At 43.2% G+C, this 16845-nt stretch overlaps 1 protein-coding gene across 1 annotated transcript in view; it reads right to left on the reverse strand.

Moving 5' to 3' along the window:
- Positions 1-13814: 13814 nt before the first annotated feature.
- The window catches only part of GAREM1 (GRB2 associated regulator of MAPK1 subtype 1), a 63175-nt gene continuing 60144 nt past the window's right edge, over positions 13815-16845 (reverse strand). The window contains exon 5 of the mRNA XM_008051302.2: positions 13815-15059. Within this exon, the coding sequence (XP_008049493.1) occupies positions 14162-15059 (898 nt within the window). The 3' untranslated portion in view covers positions 13815-14161. The remainder of the gene's footprint in view (positions 15060-16845) is intronic.

Below are 16845 nucleotides of genomic sequence, written 5' to 3' on the forward strand. Positions count from 1 at the left end.
ATGTTGGAGAAATGTTGGGTTAAATACAATCAAGTCGATTTGTATTGAGACTTTCTCAGAGTCTTTAATATACTAATATGCATTATGCATTTCTAGAAGGTGCAACAGAATATGCAGCATTTCTCAAAAATTGTTGATGGGCTTGAGACAACTGAAAATACAGGCAGGAATAAGAATGCAGTGCCAGAGAGTGAGTCATTGAACTTGTTCTAGAGCTGAGTTCTGCCTTCAACTTCTAACTCAAAAATATCTCCACAAGATGGCCTACATTCCTACAGTCAACATGGAGGCAAAGGACATTCATTACATGCCCACAGCAGACACTGTGGGTTGCCTATCCAGTGTCCAGTCCCTACTTCTTCCTTGCCCATGGGATACCTATTTGTTTAGGGTTAGAAATGCTCACCCACTGAATTCTTGCAGTGGGGGTGTCATGTGACCTGGATTTTGTCAACTGGACATCTATGGGGTGGAGCTTCTGGGATATAAATTTTCTGATTAAAAAGGCACAGATTCAGTGGTCGTATGTCTTTGGTTCTTCACACTTCCAACCATCCTCTCTCTAGGAATTCAGCAAAAATGCCTGGAGATACAGGATTCGAATTGTGATGGTGAGGTTGAAAGCCATCAGGGAGAGCAGTGGAGCAGGACAGCTGAAGGGTTCTAGCTCCTGGATGACCTGCTTGAGAAACCATATCACTAATTTGTTAGGGCTTCTTATTATTTGAGAACACCCATCCCTACTTGACTAGGCTATTGCAGTTGGGTTTCAGTTTTGTGTAGTCCTCACTGATCTGCACCTGAAATGCAACACACCTGAAGCTGAGTCAGCATCTTCATATCCTGATCCTGTTTCTCTTCTATCCTGTTGCCTAAGTGGATAACCTGGATGCCATCCTCTCTCCCTCATTGCTTGTAAGCTGTGACACTTGTTCTGAGGCTGCTACTGAAGTTACTCTGAGCACAACCTTCCATTCCCCGGCCACTGACACGCTGGGTGCAGCCTCCAAAGGGCCTGGCAGGCAGTGGCTGCAGCCTTCTGACATTGAGGAAATCCCTACTCACAGTGTTTGAATGCTACAGAGGCTGGGTGCACAGAGGGAAACTCCCATGCAGATTTACCCCCTGGTAGATCCTTACCGAGCTCCTCTGCCAATGGATTTTGCATGACAGGTTCCTGTTTTATCCTTCCATGCAGGAGAGGGTCTGCCAGGAATTCTGGCTTGAGCACACCAGTCCTATTTGGGCTGCTATAATAAAATATAAACTAGGTGACTTACAAACCACAGGGATTTGTTTTTCACAGTTCTGGAGGTTGGAAATTCCAAGATCAAGATGTTGACAGATTTGGTGTCTGGAGAGGACCTTCCTTACATACGGCAGCTTTTTACTCTGTCCCCACACAGCAGAAAGGGCTAGTGAGCTCTCTGAGGCCTTTTTTATACAGGCAATAATCACTTTTATAATGGCTCTGACCTCATGACCTAATCACTCCCAAAGACCCTGCCTGCTTATACTATCACATTGGTGATTGGGTTTCAACATGTGAATGTGGTCAGGAAATAGCAAGCTCCATGATTTGTCATCAAATTTGTATTTAATAGTTTCTTACATCTAGAAGCCCTGAAGAACTATCATATAATATTTATCTGTTACTTCCCTTTCCCATGTTGTATTAAGAAGGAGAGTGACAAAAGTTTGAGAGTCCTACAGATACGTGGGGCTATGGGAAGCTTTAGAAACACACTCTCAAAAATAAATACTAGCCACCATGTTTAATCAACTGCTGTGTCTTTTCGATTCTGCCTCATAAACACTGCTCTAGTGGGTAAATTTCTCTACATAGTCACTGGCCCTACTCCATTCAGGCCCTTTCATCCCTTGCATGGATTCCTACAGCCTCCTAACTGGCCTTCCAGCATGAAGGTTTGCCTCCTTTCAACTCATTTTCCACCCTGCATTCACAGTGATCTTATCATCTCATGTTATCCCCCTCCTTACAATGACAGAGTTTCTCTGTTGCTTTCAGGATGAAGACCAGACTCCCTCACCTGCCTTGCAGTCACCTTCATGGAAAGACTCCTTCCTACCATTTCATTTCTCACCAGTGTTTTTTGAGATGTGGTCTCACTCTGTTGCCCAGGCTGGAGTGTAATGACATGATCAGTGAGCCCAGGAGACAACTGTATTTTTCAACCTAGGAGCAGGTGAAATATACTTTCCCCTAACTGTTCTGAGAGTATCTCTTAGAGACATGCCGGGGGGGGGGAGGGAGTGATAAATATTTTACAGATTAAAAGTAATTTCTAACCTGTCTTTAGCATTCATTTCATCTGATACTATTGAAAAGGTACATTTCTACTGTCTGAGAATGTTAGGCACTTCCCCCAAATTCCTTCAATGAATGAACCCACACAGCCGCACACCAGCTGCCCTTCCTTCCTCCAGCTGCCTAGAGGATCCACAGAATTTTTCCATTGCGGTTAGCCTGGTGGAGCTCTAGCTGTGAATAAGAACACATTCATGAAAATCATATTAGAGACTGTTTTGAAGCATGACAATGAACTAGCTGGAGATACTGGATTGATGCATAAGTTATTGCATTATTATGCTTGCCCCACGGAATGCAAATGGTGCACAATGGTTAGCTGGTCACAGTTCATCACATTTGTCAATTCTTGGGTGGACTGATGTGGATCGTTGTAGAGTAAAGCGTTTAAATGTTCTTCCTCAAAGTCCCATGATCTTCCTAAACATGGAGAATCACTCCGGTCAAAGTGACCCTCTTTGAAATGACAAAACCATTTTCTGTCATGCTTTCTCCATGACATTCTCCTTGGTCATGGCACAAATGTTTTGAGCTGCCTCTGCTACCTTCACTCCTCTGTTAAACTCAAACAGAAGAATATATTGGAAGTGTTTGGTTGTTTCCACTTAATACTCCATTTTCTTTAGCCCATGAATAGCACTAACTTTCTTCAAATCTACAAAATGCATGGCATATTCACAAGCACAACGTTGTCACGCCAAATGACAAACGATAAACAAATTTCCAACACCACAGCGTTGCCATGCCAAAAACAAATCTACAGACTTATGAACCAACCTATGAGTAAAGCTCTGAGCAGCCCCAGGGAAAGAGGTGTGAGAAGAAGCCTACAATAGGAGAAGGCAGAGGAGATGGGATCCTTTCTTTCCATGAGCAGTAAGTTAGGTCAGGAGGTACAAGGCTGGTTGAGAGAGACAACATGCAGCCTAGGAAATGGGTGTGGGAGTCACTGGGCGCCTGCTGGGTACCAAATCCCTCTTGCTAGTCATGACTGCTGACTACCAAGGACTAAACTCTTGAGCTTTTTATTTCCTCTCTTCCCACATTCCTAACTAAGGGGCCAGGAGAGTCCCCCTACGAAATTTTATCAAATGGGTTTTATTAACCGTCTAGGATGTGGCTCACTTTTCAACCTGCCTCTGGCATAACATCACATAACAGGAAAAGAAGGAAATAAAAAATATTGTATGACTTTCAAAGCCATTTTGTGGAAATCTGCATCTGCAGAGAATTCCCTTCTTGGGGGGTTCCAGACTTGGGTACCTTTTAAGGCACTTACCACCTATTCTCTTCGAAGCCTGCTATCGAAGGTTCATCTACATATCAAGAACCTCGACTTCCCTAGTCTCCTTACCTTAAATCAGCATTTTAAAAAAGTTATTTCAAAATTCTTTAGACAGAGTTGAACTTCTTCTCACTCCAATTGCCAATCAGAAAATCTTTGAGTCCACCTATGACCTGCAAGCCCTGACTTGGAGAGGTCCCGCCTTTCTGGACTGAACCGATGGGAAGCTCACAGCTACTGGTTTATGTTTTGCCTGTAATCTTTGTCCTCTTAAAAATGTATAGAACCAAGCTATAATTCAACCATTCTGGGTACATGTTTTCAGGTCCTCTTGGGATAGTGCCATGGGCCTAGGTCACTTATATTTGGCTAGAATAAACCTTTAAAAATATTTTACAGAGTTTGGCATCTTATTAGAGACACTTTTCCTTTACAGTTCTAAAACGAAATCATGCTCTGACAAAGCCAATGGAGAGAAGACAGATGTCTACAAATGGTCAATATTGGCCACCTGGTAAGGCAAAAAAAAAAAAAGAAAGAAAGAAAGAAATAAAGTGAACAGTATGCTTCTCCAAGAAGCTGGCAAGAGGTAAATAATAGCATTTTCCCCTTGGGCATTAATTCTGGTGAGATATATCTAATAGTTAAGAAGAACATGCACTTCATTCTCTTGTTCCACATTTCAAATTGTTCTTTTACAGTGAGTTATCTGTGAAAGATAAATTAGTTATCTCAATTTTCCAAATAACAAACTATCAATGATTAACTGGATCATAGTCCTTTACAAGTTACTATAATAGTGGTATCTCTATAGGTTGCTTTCTGCCAGCACAAATAATTTCCACATCTTTCTGTCATCCAGGATGATCAACACAGGGAGATCTCCGTCATATGCTCCAGACAACTGGTGTACACAGAGCCAAACCATGGTGGCAAGGATTCAACATCCTATTCTCATCTAATAGAAAAACTAGAAAGAAAAGTAACAGCCTCTAGGCCTGAGAAAGAATACGACAAAATGACCAGATTCACAGTTTATCTCCATTAGGGAATAGGTGAACAGTTAAAAAAAGAAAGGTATCACACAAACCATAAAATTAGGTGAACAATTTAAGTTGCAAAACGAGAACTGTTTGGTGTAGGACTGGAAACTTCCACTCCGGAGATCTCCAAATCACAGTATGAGAGAGCTGAAGTTTCTGTCCAGGACTCAGATTTTGTGACTAGGAGGGTTTATGAGTGATTCTGTTTCAAAGATGGAGATTGGTCACAAGACATCTCAAGATTGCATTTGCTTATATGATAAAATGATAACTTATGTTGTTGAACTTTCTCAACCTTAGGTGGGGGCAAATAGGATACATAGGCAGAACTAGCATAACGCTACAGTCTTCATCTAGACAAGAAACCAAAAGCGAGGTCTGTAATGTGCAGGGTGGGGTAAGATTAACAAAGCAAAACAAAACAGCAGTGGGGGCCATTTTACAATGAGAATAACTGAGTTTCTGTGACTTGTGGTACTCTCAGAACAATCACACATCTCCATGACTCTTATTCACAAATCACAGATGTGCAATAAAACAGATAGCGATGGCTATATGACAGCTTTAACTGGCAATTCTACTGCTCCAAGATGGCAACCTAAAGTATGAAAAACGAAATTGTTGGTAGTTTCCTGGGTTTATAAAAGTCAGTCACCTCCTTAAAAGGTGAATTTCAAAAGGAGGTTTGTTTTACTTTGTCAATAACTCTGCTAATGAGAATAGTAAAGAACATAAATAATGAAGTAGAAATATATTTATACAAAAACTGTAGTTTGATGATTCTCTTTTTCTTAGTTTGAATTTCTCTTTTCTTTATCCTTCTTTCCAGGATCAATTAGGTGGGTTCATGGTTTGACTTTGAAGGTGAAGGGGAGGCTTGAAGATATGTTTTCTCAATCTAGACTTGAAAGTGAGCTTTGGTGTAAGGTTACTTGTCAGATTTTATTTCAGATTGAGGGGTTTGTGGCTCAAAACCAACCAATGGAATCTAAAGAAAAAAAAGTACAACTTCTTTTTACTCAAGAGCAACTCGCTTTCAAATTTCCAGAGACTCTGAACCAAGAAGTAGCAAGGCGTATGACAGCAATTTTACCCTTTGAACATCCCTCTACTGGCTTCCCTAGTGGACATCTGGCTTGAAAAACTCCATAGTGCCCCCTTTCCAATTCCTTAAGCTCAGGATTCCAACGCGTCTGACTGAGGGAAGTCGAAAAGTGACTGATGGGAAGATGGAGACCTCCATTATGGCTGGACCAAAAACTTCCTGGTGGGAATCTCTGACTCTCCACTGGACTCCATTAAGTTGGCTGGGGTAATCGTTGGGTCGTCATTGGCTGGGTGGAAAAGCCCGACACCCTGTGGCCAGATTTAGCATTACAGCTGCTTCTCAAGGTGCTCGGGTTGTAAACTGTGCCCAGAACAGCTACCCTGAATACAGTGGATAGGTGTGTGTGCTACCTGTGAATCTGTTACATGTCTAACTTCGGATATATAACTGTGTACACCAGCTGTCTGGAGCACATTATGGAGATGTCCCTGAATTGATCATCCAGGATGCTAGAAAGATGCGGAAGTTACTTGTGCTAGCAGAAGGCAACTCGTAGAGATACGTTTTGCCATGTGACATCTCCACTGAATCAGTCTTTTTGTGCCGTGTTCAGAGCAGAGAGGGTTCTCTTGATTTCCATGTAGCACTGACTAGGAAGTATCGGATGACACTCTTCTCTAATTTTTTAGCTTTAGAACAGAGAAGCTGGAGGCCTCATGTAGGGCAATCTATACATAATACACACACACACACACACAACCACTAAAAGTTATTTTGGAAAGTTAAAAGTCAAGGAAATTGGGAGACTGTGTTGTCAGGAACTAAACACAAAATAAGGAACTAGGAGATTTTATTTCTAACTTTGGCTGTCACACCCATATGTAGTCAAGCAAGCCCCTCATCCTCCATGAGTTTTATTCCTAAGACGCTAAGAGGAGGGACCAGATCACTTCCAAGGTCCTCTTTGGCTGCACACATCTATGATTTGCCCACGGATGGTATTTTCTGTACCCTGTGCCATGTCTCCTGGTTACTTGTGTTTCCGAGCACACAGAAGCAGTCAGTATCTTACACTCACCCATCGCTGTCTCTGGCCCTGAGACCACTCTTAGCTTAGGTCATTCAACCATATCTACTACTTTTCAGCTGTCTGTGTCTTTTAGAGCTAATATTTGAGACAATCTATGGGGACACGGATATTTTTGGTTCATTTTTTTAATCCATCAAAAAATGGAAGTCATTGGCCTCAATAAACCACAAGGCAAATGTATTCACTGGCAAATGATACAAACTCAACCTGGGGTCTCTAGACAAGTCCATATTGTGGTCTTTTTAAAAATATCTGAGTAGATATTTTATTATGGGTACAAATTTCATTGATATCCTTCATTTGACTTGACTTCGTTCTGTTGTCATGTGGCTGCAGTCTGGCTCTTGATGGTGCAAAGACTGGCCGCCATCAGGAATGTGATGGCATTCATGCTGTCAGTCAATAGAAACTCAAGTAGCATCTCCTTTCGAAGATACAACAATGAAGATGTAAGCCCTGATACTAAGGGATTACAGCTTACAGAGATACACATAGAGGGGTCTGTCAGTGCAGAAGTGAAATCAAATCGGCATGGGCATAAGAATTGGCAAGTCCTGAAGGATGTGCATGAATGTTTCAAGCAAGCAGGGGCGGGCATGCCTTAAAGGTCAATTCATTTCAGTGAAATTAGAACTTATTCAGCACTTACTTATTGTTTTCGATGGTCTGCCTTTTTCTAACTTCAGATATATAAGGAATTGGAGGCTATTTAAATTTTTTTTTTGAGTTGTAGTCTCTTTGTCATCCAGGCTGGAGTGCAGTGGCCACCACAGCCTCGACTTGCTGGGCTCAGGCAATCCTTCCACCTCAGCCTTCCTTCTATAGCTGGAACTATAGGCTTCCGCCACCATACCTGGCTAATTTTTTGATTTATTGTAGAGACAAGGTCTTGCCAAGTTGCCCAGGCTGGTCTCGAACCCGTGGGCTCAGGCAATCCTTTTGCCTCTGCCGCCCAAAGTGCTGGGATTACAGGTATGAGCCACCACGTCCAGCTAGGATATTTGATTCTAACCCAACTTGTGTATTTTTTTTTTTTTTTTTTGAGGGATAGGGCCTCACTTTGTCACTCAGGCGGGAGTGAATGGCATGATCATAGCTCACGGCAGCCTCCAACTCCTGGTCTCAAAAGAGACCCTCCTGCCTCAGCCTCCCAAGTAGTTTAGGACCACAGACATGTGCCACCATGCTTGGCTAATTTTTTATAGAGATGAGGTCTCACTACATTGCCCAGGCTGGTCTCAGACTCCTGGCCTCAAGTGATCTTCCTGCCACAGCCTCCCAAAGTGCTAGGATTATAGGCGTGAGCCACCACATCCTGCCTTAACCCAGCTTATTTCTAAACTTCAATTTCCCTTGCAATATCCAATTTGTGGGTCAGGAGGTGGGGTTGGAGTGTGCTAGTGAAGTACTCCTAGGATACTGAGTAGATCCCTAAAGGTTTTAGTCAACCAACCTCAAACCTGTAAGTTCTTCCAGTTCACATTCCTAAAATCTATTCAAGTGGACACACATGGGCTTAGTCACAGGTTTTTGACCCTGAGAACTAGGAGGGAAGGGTTGGAGGCTTAAGGACAAGATGGAATGAATGATTTGGGGCTGGCTTTAGCCTAGTAAAAGAAGACGGGAAAATTTAGGGCATAGAACGTTTGGAAGTGATTTCACACTATTTTGAGTACAATAAAAGCCCCTGGCTGGGCTTGGTAACTCAGCCTGTGATCCCAGCACTTTGGGAGACCGAGGCAAGTGGATTGCCTGAGTTCGCAGGTTCAAGACCAGCCTGGGCAAATTGGCGAGACCCTGTCTCTACAATTAAAACAATCAAAAATTATCCCAGTGTGGTAGTGTACTCCTGTAGTGAAGGCTGAGGTGGAAGGATGGCCGGAGCCCAGCAGGTCGACGCTGGGGTAACCCTGAGTGTACCACGGCACACCAGGCTGGGTGACAGAGTGAGACTCCAACTGAATTTTTTCTTAAAAAAAGCTCCTGACCGACCTTCACTTGCAATTCTCCAGTTAACGCTCACTGGTGGAAGCTGCCATGTGTGAAATACTCACTTTTCTCCATTGCTCTCAACTATCTCTGCTCACTGTTTGTCAGTTCTAATTATGTAAGTTACACTGTATGTAAGACAAAGAAATATGAATTTATATTATCTTTCTTTTCCCTATTCATACATGTACCCCTCTCCTTTTTTTTTTTTTTAAAGCTTACCAGTTCACCTATATTCATCTGCTGTTCTTATGTCCTGGCCACAGGTACTGGATTCTCTCAGAGTGCTATCAGGCTACCCGGTCATGAGCCTTCTGACTATGCACAAGAGACACAGACTTCCACCCCTTATTCATACAGAGCAGGCCTGCAGTATCGGGACTCCCTCCAGACAAGTTCCTGTCTTTTTTTTTTGAGTCAGGATCTCACTCTGTTGCCCAGGCTGGAGTGCAACGGCATAATCCTGGCTCATCACAGCCTCAAATTCCTGGGTTCAGGTTATCCTTCCACCTCAGCCTCCCAAGTAGCTGGAACTATAGGCACGCCTGGCTAATTTTTTGATTTTTATAGAGATGAGGTCTCGCTATGCTGCTCAGGCTGGTTTCGAACTCCTGGACTCAAGCAGTCCTCTCCTCTGGGCCTCCCAAAGTGCTGGGATTATAGGTGTGAGTCACCATGCCCGGTGCTTACTCTTAAATAAGGATGGGAAACAGAAGTCTATGTACTAGGTCTGACTCACTGAGGAACAACTACGAGAAAAGAAACTTTGAAAATTTCTTTATTTATAGACATTTCAGAACCATTTAAGTCAACAGACAATGGGTTTTTTTTTTTTTAGACATAACATACCATGTTTATCTTGAGGTACAAACATTCAGCCCATTAGATAATGCTCTGGTAAGTAACGCAACTGTTAACTGTAGTTAACAATCCAAGTTTTCCAAGCAAAGAAACTGTGACGATGGTTACGATTTTTTTTTTCAAAGAATACACCATTTCCATTGAAGGAGGACTCTTCAAATTGTTAATGAACTGAATTCAATTTTTAAACTTAGCTGAAATACTTTAAATGGAACTTAATATGAAAGTAGGAGAAAAAGTTTATAGCTAGGAAATTATCTGAGTCCTACTACAGGAGACTGTAAACAAAGAAACCTGCCATCTGATAAGCTCTATTTCAAAATTTATAGCCTAAAAAGTAGAGCAGCAAAATGACAGAAGATATTTGTATACAGTTCTAACTGAAGTCAAGTTTACTCCTTGTTTCTGGCTATCACCATGAGACAGATTTTAAAACACCAGTTGTCAAGGACGAAACAATGTGATTAAATGCAATGTGGCCCTACGAATTCCAGAATATTCTATCCCCACAGTATAAGTCTTACTTTTCATCATTGACACTCCGAGCCTTTCTTCTTCTCGCCTTCGCAGGTTGGTGCCTTTCAATAACTTGAAAAATAGTGGACACTGATGTAAGGGGCCTGTTTCTGAAAGCCTCCTATGTCCAACTGCGGATTTAACTTTTCTGGTAGCCTGAAATGAAAACTTCCTTTGAATAGTTCACGAGGTGCTTTGGAGGACTGTTTTGTTTTCAAGTTTGTTATTCGAAATGTGAATCTTATACCCGCTAGGCATGAGGAGCAGTGACTTCTACGAAGTATTTAGAAGATGAAGGGTCCTCTTCACCCACGTCCACCCCCCAACTTCTTGGAGAGCTGTGTGACTCCGGGAGGTGAGCACAGGCTGTCGACGCACACGTGTCAGAAAACAGCTGAAACGGGCTGTCATGATGTTTCCTGTAAGATCGCTAGATTTCTACGTGAGACAAGAATAAACCCCGCAATTTAGCTGAACGGGCAGTTCGTGGTGACTTCATAAACTTGAATGGTCTATGTGGGTTGAAAGGGTGTAAGTAAATTTCACAGTTCATAAAGTTGAGCGGCCCAACCTAAAGAGGAGAATTTGGGAGATTGATCTGCGAGTGTCGGAGTTCTGCCTCCCAACACGAGTCGAGTCTACACTGTAAGTCTTAGCTGCCTGGCTTGGCTTATTGCTGATTGTCTTTTCTGATGGGGGCACGATGGTTTCAGCCGCAGACCCAAAAAAGGTCTTGTTTAGACAAACACTCCCGCCCCTCAATCCTCCGGCCACTGTTCTGATTACAGGAAACCTGCCAGAAGATGTCCTCAGCCTTGACTTGGCTGGTTAGAAAGGTTCTGCTTGTGGGGTTCTCTGCACATCGCTTTTCACTGCAAAATCGCAGCTCTCCGGAGGGAAGGGCTGTCTCCTTATCCCTGCCCTGCGTTTGTTATGATTTTCTTGGGGCTATGAATGCCATGTCTAGTCAGGGTGCTAAGGCCCTCCACGACAAATGCTCAGCTCAGGCACGACAATGACATTCGTTTGTGGCTTTTAGAGATGCCAGAAGATATTTATCACAATTTTTAAAAATTCTAGTTCAGTTTAAAAAAAAAACCAACCAAACACACTAGGTAGTAAGAGACAGAGATCCTTCCTGCTTCTGACACATTCTACGTTTTAATGATTGTGTGGTGTTTATTTTATACCCCTTAACAGGAGCTGCTGTTTCTTCTATCTGTGTGTCCCTTAAAGATGGTACATACGTCACTCTCCATCCATCCAGCTGCCCAGAGGATTTTGTCTCTCTTACCCACACATGGTCTCGGCAACTGAGATTTTAAACATAAACAGTATGAGCCCCAAGAGGGCAGGGTTTTTTTTTTTTTTTTTTTTTTTTTGGTAGAGTGACACCAGCACAGTCCTCAATGAATGTTTCATGCTTAAGTGACGCACGGACCACAGACCCTGCCCTCAGGGACTCTGTGTTGCCAATCAATAAGAACTGAGGCTGGGTGCGGTAGCTCGTGCCTATAATTGTAGCACTTTGGGAGGCTGAGGTGGGAGGATCACTTGAGCCCAGGAGCTCGAGATCAGCTTGGTCAACATAGTTAAGACTGTGTCTCTACAAAAGTCAAAAAATTAGCCGAGCATGGTGGTATGTGCCTGAGTCCCAGCTACTCAGGAGGCTAAGGTGGGAGGATTGCCTGAGCCCAGAAGGTTGAGGGTGCGGTGAGCTGAGATTGTGTCATTGCACTCTAATGTAGGTGACAGAATGAGACCTCGACTCAAAAAGTGTGTATGTGTGTATGATAGAAATATGCCAAGACCAAAACAAACAAATGGACAAAGAGAAAACAACTCTATTTTAAGTTCTTGCAAAATGAAAAAAATAAAAGGCGTTAGCTGTTTATGTGGGGCAACCTTCATAGCAAACCCAAGTTGACCCTGTTCCTCCCTCCTGAGTTGGAGACTTGTGTCCGCGTGCTGAGTGTTTTAAAATGGATTCAACAGAGTTTGCCAATGAAAACTTGCAGCCTTGCAATTGTATCTTGTCTGTTTTTATTTTAACAAGCAGTTATGAGAGATTAGCTTCACAAAGGGAGAGTCGCCTCACACTGAACGATGGTTTTCTAAGCACGAAAAGTCGTACGGGTATCTTGTCCTGTGGGTGCTGAAACAGACACTTCCTCATGGATCTGTCAGTTACTTTTGAAGAAGTGCTCCAGTTTGACAGTTTTACAGGGTACTCTTTTTATCTAGAGTATTTACATTTTGGGAGAAAAGAGAGGAAAAAAAATGCTACCTTTTTTTTTTTTTAAAGGAGATCTAAGATGGATAATTAGAATAGGTATCAATTCCCGCAACTCTAAATCATGAAATGGACTTAAAAACATTTATCTAACGCCAAGAAATAAAGACATATTTTACAGGTCTAAAAAACTAGACTGGTGGGTCTTATCTTTGAACTTATTTGTTTTTTTGAGCAGGAAGAGGAGATGATATCAGCCAATCCTGCAAGTCACGCCGACACCTTGTTGGCCAACCTACCCCATCCAAGAGGCTACAGTGTGCACCCTGATCACAGAGTGTCCACACATCCACCCGGAATCTGAGGATGCTGAGGGGGGAGGTAGTGCTGTTTGAATGATGCCTTGCTCAGAGAACTAAAGCTTTCCTAAGATCTAGATTTTTTCAAAAAGTCAAGAATGATGATGATGATGAGACGCCATTCTATTTTGGAATATTCAATCACATTTAGTAAAGATTCCCAGACCGGAATTCTTGGAATCAAATAATGTATTTTCTTTGGAAGAGGAGGTTTATGAAATGAGTCTCCTAATTGATATTTTAACAATTACTCAATGGATGTAACATTGTAATAACGAATGGTATGTCTGAACTCTGAGCTCTCCTAAAGTTAAGACACAGGTCGAGAACACCCAACACGCTCTGGGAAGTGCCCTTCAGATGTCTCCTTATCAGACGAATGGGGAAGAAGACCCTCAAACCAGAGAACTGTCATTTTCCCAGACATCCGCATGGGAGAATGGGAACGCAAAACCAGCCCAACAATGGGCTTACCATCACAGTGAATTTTGCAAAACAGACTCTTTACTGACTGGCTCCAAGTTTTCAGTGATGCAGCCAGTTAAGACTGAGCTTCGAGGGACAGAGTGCTGAGAATCTTTGGAATCATCCTGCCCTCTCATCCTAAGAGGATCGACTTAGTTAACGGTCCCCGAATCCCAATGGGTATTTGAAAGCGAACAGATGTTATCTAAAATATCAGATTCAAAATTATGTTTAAAACATATTTGGGTGTATTGCATGTACATACACACATACACATATATATGCATACTCTGTTTTTTCTCTGCTTCATAAAATTAGCAGCAGTTACAGATAAATGATTGTGGTCATGATCTGTGTATTTTCCAAGGATATCACACATTCTCCATCAACACGTGACTTTTGGAAAATGCCTTTTGATAAAATGGTCCCCACCAAGTGTCTACCATGAAAGTGTCATTTCATATCACTAGCATTTTAGGCACGGGAGTTGAACAATTAGCGTGAAGCAATCCGAACGACAGCACAGAAGACAGCTAATCATCTGAAGTCAATCCCTGAAAGAAGGGAACTGTCGCACAAAAGTGTTTTTGTTTTTTAAGATTCTTGTGTCTTTCAGCTTTGGCTATTTTGTAATAAATATCACACCTTCTCGCATAAACCTACTCGGGTAAGAGTGGCCTCTCTGCACATGCCTTTTGTTCTTTTCACAGCTGCTGAGTGTTGAGTGACGTACAAGGCACACCTTCGAGTGTTCTGGACAGCATTTTTATTGATGTACAAAATAGCCTGTTCGTCATTCAGAAACGTAACCTGCATAGTAAGAGTTTCTCTTATCCCCATTTACAGAGAAGGTTTTTAGTGCAAAAACATGACACTGTCCCAGCCCACCCCTTCCAGCACCCGCTCTGACTGGTTTGGTTCCATGCCGGCTGGGCTTATTTGGCTATATTTTGGGCCTCCAGCCGTTGATGAATTGCATTATTTTCTTCACTTGTAGCTTGCTTAATTTGAAATCCTCTGAGAGGATTTCTTCCGTGAGTTGAACAAGCAGATTCCCATCAATCTTTTCGGTAACAAAGAACGATATGACGTCTTCAGCCAGACCGATGAACCGAAGGGACTTGGACACTTCCTCTATCGACAGTCCTGACAGGTCAGAGGGTGGCTGCCACGGGGACCCATCGCCACAGGATCGGGGGGCCAGCTGGAGGTGCAGCGGAGAGGAGAAAGGGTAGGAGACGGAGAAGATGTCCTGCATGCCCTTTTTAACAAAATACTGGTCCTCAGAGAGATCTGGTGACCCAGGCTTGGGGTCCTCCTCAGCACCATCGATTTTCAGAGGCAAAGGAGAGGTTTCGGAGGCAGCTTTCTCTTCCACTAGTTTTGGGGCCCTGGGGGGCAAGGCAGGGCAAGACAGACTCTGCTTTGTCGTGCCGCTTGCAAGAGTTTTCATGTTCGTGTTTTCCAGAGAGTAGCTGGCTGACTTGGGACAGCCGGAGACGCTGTTGCTGAATTCTACAGTGACAGAGCTGGGGGGACCGGCCAAGAGCTCGCAGCCATCGAAATCAAAAGGGGCTGGGCAGTTTCTCTTTGGTGTGCCTGGCGTCTTTTGTCTAGGGTAACTGTAGCTCCTGCTTGGATCCAGCAGGAAGTCGTTCCTGGTCTGGCTCTCTGATGCTCCTGAATAATGGTTGGGCCATGAGAGCCGAGAGGACAGAGCTTCCGCAGAAGGACTTCCGAAGGGGGATTTCAGGTCCACGGAATCAGTTTCCACTCGGTTACACGGATAGCAGGAAACAGGAGCATTTTCAGAAGGACTTGTGTCACTTTTAGTAACGCTGCTTCAAAACAAACACAGAAAGGGATTATTAGTTTAAAAAAAAGTGGCTTTCATCATTCTTGGATGTGACTGCTGAGTAGAAAAGTATAGTGAGGGGGAAAAAAAACAAAGTATTTCTTAACATGAATGCAATAAAGTACCTGCTAACTTCACTGGGTTTTTTTTTTTTTAAAGAATCTTTAAATTATTAAGATTCATTGGTAATTGTGGATACCTAAGAATTTTTAAATACTACAGTGGAGATGGGAAAAAACATATTTTAGCTAATAAGAAAATCACTATTAGAGGTTCCTGGATCTTTGCGACAAGAAAAAGTCATAAGTCATGTCTGGGCTTTGCACCCACAGGTGCCGTGATTGGCGAGGGATGTCTGCAATGGGCAAGGGTGGGGTGACAGAAACACAGGTGCCTCATGCTTGCCATCCTTGTGCCTCAATGATATGACTGCATCACACCACCCAAGATGCCATGTCTGTCCAAAAGTCTGAGGTAGGAAGAAATGCTTCATATATAATGCTCACCCACATCTTAGTTTCTGCACAACCAAGTAACATCAGCATAAGGATTTAAATGTCTGGAGGACAAAAAATACTTGCAAAGAGAGCTACTTTAAACTGCCAGGATCCCATGTGGAGCAGTGTGTTCCACTCTAGGGGTCCCATTTTAAGAGCGACAGGGAAACCAGAGTGTGCTTAAAGGTAAGTGACCGGGTTGATGAAGGACCCAACAGTAATGTCAGAGGGAAATAGCAGGGGAAAATGAGGCTGTTTCTCTCTCTTTTTTTTTTTTTTTTTTGAGTTGGAGTCTCACTCGGTCACCCAGATTGGAGTGCAGTGGCCGCTCCCGGCCACCGCAGCCTCGACCTGCTGGGCTCCGGCGATCCTTCCACCTCAGCCTTCCGAGTAGCCGGAATTACAGGCTTGCGCTACCACACCCGGCCGATTTTTTGAATTATTGTAGAGATGAGGTCTCACTCCCCAGGCGGGTCTCGAACCCGCGGGCTCAGGCAATCCACTCGCCTCAGCCTCCCAAAGGCACGGGACTACAGGCTGAGCTACCGAGCCCGGCTGAGGCTGTTTCTTTTGGAGAAGAGAAGACTAACATCATAGCTGACTGTGACTTTTCATGGGCTAACAAGGAGAAGTGGGGTGGACCTATTTTTATTTTTCTAGACTTAAGAAATATTTGAAAGATACCGAGAGATAGATTTCAACTTGCTATTATAAAGGATTAAAAAAAAAAAATACTGGAATTTTTGCCAACAATGGAATGAACTGCATTGCAAAAGAATGAGCTCACAGGACTGGGAGAGTCCAGACAGGAAGAAATGGCTGCCCAGTAAGTAGCAAGGGTTAAAAAGGGATTCCTGTCTGGGTGGACATTTAGAGTCAATTGTAGGTCCTGATTGGAGGTGCTGTCTGCTTATATCAAAGTCAGTGCAGAAAGAGTCAGATGTTGCTGGGTGTGGTGGTTCACACCTGAAATCCCAGCACTATGGGAAGCGGAAGTGAGAAGACTGCTTGAACCCATGGGTTTGAGACCAACCTGGGCAACATGATGAGACCTCATCTCTACAATAAAAAAAAAAAAAATAGCTGGGTGTAGTGGTGCACGCCTGTAGTTCCAGCTACTTGGAAGGCTGAGGCGGAAGGACCACCTGAGCCCAGAAGCTCGAGACTGCAGTGACTGTGAGCGTGCCACTGCACTCCAACCTGGGTGACGGAATGAGATTCCAACTCAAAAAAAAAAAAAAAAAAAAAAAGAGCTAGATGCCAATTTGTGAGGCA

Source organism: Carlito syrichta, unplaced genomic scaffold, assembly GCF_000164805.1.
Source record: "Carlito syrichta isolate Samal-C Ts95f unplaced genomic scaffold, Tarsius_syrichta-2.0.1 Scaffold169463, whole genome shotgun sequence".
In the NCBI taxonomy this organism is placed as follows: Eukaryota; Metazoa; Chordata; class Mammalia; order Primates; family Tarsiidae; genus Carlito; species Carlito syrichta.